The sequence below is a fragment of the Sus scrofa genome, chromosome 13, assembly GCF_054392235.1.
Source record: "Sus scrofa isolate SSC_HxYL_T2T_F1_AM1 chromosome 13, Sscrofa_HxYL_maternal_Yorkshire_Landrace_v2.0, whole genome shotgun sequence".
NCBI classification, from domain to species: Eukaryota; Metazoa; Chordata; class Mammalia; order Artiodactyla; family Suidae; genus Sus; species Sus scrofa.
Window position 1 is genome coordinate 44197789 of NC_139395.1, and position 7421 is coordinate 44205209.

The 7421-nt window shown below is 47.9% G+C and overlaps 1 protein-coding gene across 2 annotated transcripts in view; it reads right to left on the bottom strand.

The window, feature by feature from the left end:
* Positions 1 to 7062, bottom strand: part of LTF (lactotransferrin) — a 31854-nt gene extending 24792 nt beyond the window's left edge. Inside the window, 3 exon segments of one of the 2 annotated variants that reach the window (NM_214362.3) lie at positions 300 to 402; positions 4124 to 4281; positions 6857 to 7062. In NM_214362.3, coding sequence (NP_999527.2) covers positions 300 to 402; positions 4124 to 4281; positions 6857 to 6899 — 304 coding nt within the window. In that variant the 5' untranslated portion in view covers positions 6900 to 7062. 2 annotated transcript variants of the gene reach the window in all.
* Between the last annotated feature and the right edge of the window lie 359 nt (positions 7063 to 7421).

Here is a 7421-nt window from a genome sequence, read left to right on the forward strand (position 1 = left end):
TGGGAGGGAGAGAAACAGCCCCAATCTCCCCGCCAACTGAGCCCCAAGTGGGAAGGGGACTGTGTGCTGCATTTCACCTGCTGCACAGTTGCCCAGAGTCTGCTGTTTCCCCCAAAGAACTCAAGGCCTCCACCCTGAGTGGGTCAGCATCAGGCCTGATGAGCCCAGGGGCTCTGTTCTCTGCAAGTGTGAGGCTGTCCGAGACCCCTCCTCTGTGCCTCATCCACTGCGACTCCATGGAGCCCAGGGCCCAGGCCCAGGTACCCACCCCAGCTTCTGGGTCTCCAGGGAGAACTCACTCTCTTCTGTCCCGTAGATCTCCGCTGCTACCGGCCGCAGTTTGTACTGGCCTGCTTCAAACACCAAACCACCATCAAGGGTCACAGCATCTGCCCTTTTTGCCTGAAAGCAGAACCCAGACCAGTGTCAGGAGAAAACCTGCCCTAAGCCAGACAAGTGAATTTCAGGACATCATGGCTGGAAGGATCTTCCAAAGGATTAGCTTGTAATCACAGCCATGTGGGTGCTATGAGAGGTAGTGTTTTAACAGAGCAGGACTCTGTGAGGCCTTCCCAGCGTGGACCCCCATTCAACGTCCTCTACCTGCCTTTTTATCTATAGAAAAACTTAAGTCAAGAATCAATTAAATCAGAGAAGTGAGAAACTACAGTCCAGCAAGACAAAATAATAATTTAGCCATTCAACAAAGTCAAGGACCTTCAGTTCTTCCTCCAGGACTATATATTCTGAGCCAAGTCCTTGAAGCTGTTTTGCAGGTGCTAAAGCCCCCACCAGGTGGAAGAAGTCAACTGTATGCTGCCCACAAGCATGTAGACCCCAGAAGGGTTGGAACCAGAAGGTTGATGATGCTGACTCCCACTTACCTCACCACGCCCAAGCCAGGAAAACGTCCACGAGCCGATCACACCCTATAAGACTCCTCACTACCCCCTTCAAGGTGGGGGCACAGTCCGTGAGGCACTAGCCTGCTGTGTCCCCTCTTTGCCTGGCTGTGTCCTGTGTTCTCTCTTTCCCTTTTTCTGTTTCCTCCAACACTGTCTCCACATTTCTATCTGGCATTGGGGTACGGAGGCAGCTGATATTCTGGCAACAGTGGCAGGAGCCCAGGGCCCTTCTCTCTAGGTAATGAGCCCCTGTGCACCTGCTTTAGTTCCTGAAGCCGTCAAGTGACTTCTTTGTCACGTTTCTTAGATCGCTCCTTGGATCACACGCTTCACGGTCATTTCTATGAAAAGGTATTCTAGATGTTTTCTCCTCTGTTTTTGCCCCATATTTATTCAAGTTCTCATTTACTGAATAGACAATTTAACTAGTAATATATCTTAAAATTATCATAATAAACCATGTTCATCCTCTTTGGCCTATTACTTCTCATATGCTTACCTCTTTCTCATATTTGCAATCCGGTACAGATAATGTTCTGTGGATTGCTTTAGTCATCTACATTTTCTTACTTCTATAGAGTCTTCGCTGATTTTACTGACTTCATGATATTTTATTATAATGTGGCTGTTTTGTAACTTATGAAATTAAAAATTAAAAATTCTCCCCAATGTTCAGCACTTTGATTTTTTCTAACATTTTTTCTCTTAAAATTATACTTTTGTGGAGTTCCCATTGTGGCATAGTGGTTAACGAATCTGACTAGGAATCATGAGGTTGCAGGTTCGATCCCTGGCCTTGCTCAGCGGGTTAAGGATCTGGCATTCCATGAGTTGTGGTGTAGGTTGCAGATGCGGCTCAGATCCCTCGTTGCTGTGGCTCTGGCTCCGATTAGACCCTTAGCCTGGGAACCTGCATATGTCAAGGGAGCAGTCCTAGAAAAGGCAAAAAGACAAAAAAAATAATAATAAAATTATACTTTTGTGGACAACTTTGTCCTCATAGGGTTTTCTTCCTTCTGATGAACTGTTGCCTTCAGATAGACATCTGAGGGTGACATCATCCAGACAATGAGGTTTTGTTTTGTTTTTTAGGTCTGCACCCACGGCATATGGAGGTTCACAGGCTAGGGGTCTAATTGGAGCTGTAGCTGCTGCCTACGCCAGAGCCACAGCAATGTCAGATCGGAGCTGCCCCAGCAACCTACACCACAGCTCATAGCAATGCCAGATCCTTAACCCACTGAGTGAAGCCAGGGATCAAACCTGTGTCCTCATGGATGCTAGTCAGATGTGTTTTCTCTGAGCCATGATGGGACACTCCGACAATTTGGATTTTTATCTCCAAAGCCCTGGCTGTCATTGCTATACCAATTTAGAGGGCCACACACAGAGAGGATCGGTTTCACTACAGAATCACCAGTGAGCCAGGCTTTCATTTTATTAAGTGTTATTATTTAGAAAATGCAAGTGCTAACAAATTTCTTAGATTTGTATTTCTCTTAATTATTAAGGGGAACATTTTGGCAGATATTTCTATTAATTATGAGCTCTCTCTGCTCATACTGTTTTTCTTACATGATCCTACGTTTCTTGACAATTTGAACTGGTTCTTTAGAGTGTAAATAGCAGTCACTTAGAGCTGGAGCATATTCATTCTAGTGCTTGCTAAACTTTTTGTTTAAGTATTTTTAATGGCTATGAATTAAATTTTTTATATTTTAAAATCTGTCCATTGACTCCATGTTTTAATTCATTGCTTAAGAGCTAAGAGATTTCTCTTCCCTCTACAGTTCTGCTAATGAACCTGTCTCCTTAGGTTTTCAATAATACACTTTCTATTTTTAACCATTTAATCTACCTCAATTTTATTTTTTGTGTGTGGCATACTGATTTCAAATGGGGCTCTTATTAAAAAGGCAGATTTTGAGAACTTCATGGATATTGAACATGTCAGAATAGGGTTTAGGAGTCTGCATATGTATTCATTTATTTTTTGCTTTTTAGAGCTGTACCCAAGGCATATAGAAGTCCCAGGCTAGGGGTCAAATTGGAGCTATAGCTGCCAGACTATGCCACAGCCACAGCAATGCCAGATCCAAGCCAAGTCAGCGACCTACAAACAGTTCACGGCAATGCCGGATCCTTAACCCACTGAACGAGGCCAAGGATCAAACCCCCATCCTCATGGATCCTAGTCAGGTTCCTTAACTGCTGAGCCACAATGGAAATTCCAGAATCTGCATTTTAAACCAGGAAATGCTGGTACTGTCTGTCCACAGGCCATAGTTGTAAAATAATGGCCTAAAATATTGTTCAAAATAGATTTTTCCCCCAGGTACTGTTCTAGGAACCCAAGATATTAATGGAAACTTTTACATAAATTACCCACTCTGTGCTAGAATCAAGTACACACAACCAAAGCACACGGCAGACACACAACATTTGTAAAGTGAGGAAAAATTATTTCAGTAGGTCTTGTACCTGAAAAAACAAAAACAGGAACCTGAAATCATCCATGAGTCATGATTCCCTTTCCTCTCTCTCTCTTCAAATGTCTTAGACAAATGTCTTTCCAAAGACCTGTGCCTTGGCAGGTCCCACCCACCCAAAAACATGATGTGCTGACTATGATGGGCTGAGCTTATTTCTCTTTGAGTTCAGCGGTAATGCTCTGCTGTGGAGGCTTTCCTTATCAGAGTAATCTTGGGTTTTGCCCAGGTCACATACTCACCTAATATGACTACTTCTGTGTCATTTTTGCACAGTTGTTATTCACAATTTCTGTGGCAATCCAAGCTTTCCTACCCATGATTCTCCACTTTAATTTCTGTTTCTTTTTTTTTAATTTATTTTTATTTATTTATTTTTTGCTTTCTAGGGCCACACCCACAGTAAATGGAGGTTCCCAGGCTAGGGGTCGAATTAGCTACCAACCTACACCACAGCTCATGGCAACACGGGATCCCTGACCAACTGAGCGAAGTCAGGGATTGAACCCACATCCTCATGAATACTAGTCAGATTTGTTTCCACTGTGCCACAACGGGAACTCACTCTGCTTTCAAAATAGCGTCGTGTCCCGTGAGAGACAACAGCTCCCAGCTGACAGGTGTCCAGCAAGAACAGCAGAGTGAGCAGGGAGAGCACATTTTCTATTGTACCTGGATCCTTTCCCTTCTTTTCAGTCTGGTCCCACCCAACCTATGGCACAGACTTACCGCGATGGCCCGGATACAGTCAGTGGGAGAAGCCCTCCTTATGCAGAAGATGGGATTAGTTCTTCTTATCTTTGATTGCCACTGGCGGCATTTTGAATACTCTGCTGTGGATATGACACACCATCGAACCCCTTTCTTAGGGGCAGCCAGACACAGTCCTGGAAGAAAGAGGACTGGGAATGAGGGCTCCCCCACGGCCGATGGAAGAGATGGCCTCATCCTCGGAGAGAGGTGTCCTTCCCTCCCAGCCCCCTCTGTAGCTAGGTCAGGCCATTCTACTCAAGTGGAGGTGTCTCGCTGGCCTAATGAGAACTCCACGCTGGCCAGAGGGCTGTGATTCTCAGCAAATTAGAGGAGATAATCAGAGCCTCTGGATTCTTTTTCCTCCTATGACCCTCATTCTTCCTACTCCTGAAAAAATGGTGATGCGCCCTTGCATCAGTTTAGGGAGTTCGCCCACCCGCTTTGTCCCCTTGCTGCCTGCATGGTAGACAGGGAAGGGTTTATTGCTCCAGTCTCTGGTGTGGCAACTGACTCTCAAAGACGTGGAGTGATGCTTAGCAGTGGCAGTGTCCAGCCTGGAATCCAGGTCCCTTTAGATTGCTGTCTACAAGCATCTCCTCAGAAAATGCCAAGGGAACAGAGAAGGAAAATATACCCAAACTCTTATCAGTAGCTGCTGTAGGTGCTATACAAATGGATCACATTGTATGAGAGAAAGGATGCTTATGGGGAGACAGAAATGTTCTAAAACTGACTTTCAGTGATTGCACCACTTAGTAAAGTTACTAAAAAATCACTGAATTGTACACTTGAAATAGGTGGATTTTATGATATGTAAAATATACCTCAGTAAAGCTGTTACCAAAACAAACAAACAAACAAACAAACCTCTTGGCTGCAAAAGCTGCCTCCCCTTTCAGATGTGCTTTGGGGTGGAACTCTCGGTCCTCGACCACCTTCTATTCACAGGTGGCAGAGTCAGACCAACCAAGGTATTGAGGCATGCTGTGAGGGTGGGGAGAAGATCTGTGGCTCCCAGGCTGAGTCAGCAGAGGCTTGGGGGCACCTGGCTGCCATACCCCTGCTCCACCAGCTATCATCCCAAGGAAATCTCTAGGGGTGCAATCTAACCTCAGAAGCTTTCCTGTAACTGTCCTGAAGTAAGAATTAACCCTCTGAGATTCACCCATCTGTGACCCAATAGCATTTCCTGGATGCCCTCTGTATACACAGCGCTGAGTGATATGCAGGGGAACGTGTAAGCAGACAGTACAGGCTCTCACCTCTCCTCTGAAGAGGGAAAAAGCCCAAAAAGAGGAAGCTACATATGATGAATGCTCTAGAAGAGAACAAATACCAAGCCAGGAGTGATGTCTCCATGGCCTCAGCCAGGAGTTAGGTGTGGGGACAGGGTGAGAGGAGGCATTCTAAGAGGGAGACACAATGAGCCATGGGCACAGCAAAGGTTGCAAGCAAGCACATTCCATGCCAGGTCTTTACTCAGCTCTTCACATGTTCTGCCTCCCTCAACCCTCCTGGGCCCTCTTTTTGCCAATATCCCCATTTTCCAGCTGAGGAAGTTATGGCTTAAACTAGCTATGCAGCTGCCTGAGGTTCCACAACTAATAAGTTTGAACTAGGATTTGAACCTAGGCAATCAGACACCCCACCCCCACCCCTGCTCTTACCACCGGGCTGGCCTGCCTGTTTAGGCTGCCGTGGAGATGGAGCTGGTAAAAGGTAGAGGAGGAGGCTGCACTGGGCTGCTGGAGAATGGGGATGGGGACTGGGGGAAAGTTTAGGAGTAGGGGCAGGCAGGAAGTACAGGGGTGACACCTAGGCTTTTCCTCTGAACTCCCACCCCACATACTGCCCAGGTGCTGATGCCCCCACAGCCCTTGCTGCTGCGGCTGCCCTGGACCTTTCCCTCCATTGCAGGAAGCCTTGCCCTCATATTTACATCATTAATGTCCATCATAGATGAGTGTCCTCTGAGCACCCCAAAAATTATTCAGATACCTGGGTACTCAACTAGCAATTTTGTTCAGTCCCTTCTATTTAGTCCCTTTTAGACTGGGCACATTTAACACCAGAAGCCAGTCCCTTCTCTCACACTCTCTGACTGAAGAGTCCCATCAACAGGGTCTGTGCTGCCATCCTGCCCCTCTGCAGTGGGAGGCTTGTGTACACCTTTGCATACCTTGAGGCATGTGGTATAGCTGGGTGGGAAGAGAGTTTTAAATGAACCTAAGGCTCGGAAAGCCTGTCTTTCTCAAGTTACACAGTCCATGCAGGAACTGGGATCTGACTCCAGCCTCCTGTGTGTTTTGGGCAAGTCACTCACCCTCTCTGAGTCCGATGGCCCCTCCACCTCTGGCCCCATGTAAATCCATATAACAGTATTATGGGTAGCAAAAATAGGGCAGGGTCCCAGAAGGCCGTTTGGGAAGCTCTGCCAGCTCTTGGCACAGGCACCACCAGCTTTCACGAAGCTCTGTTCTGGCTCCTCCTGGGCTAATGGGCTGGAACCAACCACTCTGGGCGCCTCCCCTGCACTGGCGCTAGTGCCAAGCTGGCAGGGCTTGGGAACCCGGGAGCCCGACCAGGAGGGCGCAGGTACTGGGACGTTCATTTGGAGGGCACAGGAACCGGGAAGCCCACACGGCAAGGTTTCCCCCCCACCTGCACATAGCAGCGGGGAATCTGGGCCCCCCAGGTACCTGCACTCACCAAGTGTCCCGAGGAACAGCAGGGCGGGGATGAAGAGCTTCATGTCTGAGGTCCTGAGGCGACTCGAGAAACGAAGGTTCTGCCACCTGTGCTGGCTCTGCAGCCCTTTATCCAGGGCGTGGTGACCTCGGGGGTTAGCCCCGCCCTGTGGCCCAATAAGCACCCCCTGCCTCCCCCTTTTCTCTCCCCAGGTCTCCTAGTTCCTTGAGGGGAAGAACCCGGGGGGAGGGGCAGAGGGAGGTGAATGGTGCCCGGCAGGGCTTCCGCAAGGGAAGGATACTCAGCCACACCCACTTCTCTCATCTGCCCAGGGGCTGCCCAGTGGTTGGAATGTTCTTTCTCTCCCATTAGTCTGCAGCCCTTGGAGAGTGACAGCCCCTGAGTTTTATCTTCCTCAGGTCTCCTTGCCTCCTAGAGGGTGGGACACAGAGCAGGGGTCCTAATGTGAATCTTTGTGGATCATCTTGCCTCTGCAGATGGTACCCATAGTGCCTGAGAGCCAGTTAGGGCAGAAGAAAGCACTTCCATCTCCATGCAGCAGTCAGCCTGGATTTGGAAAGAGGAC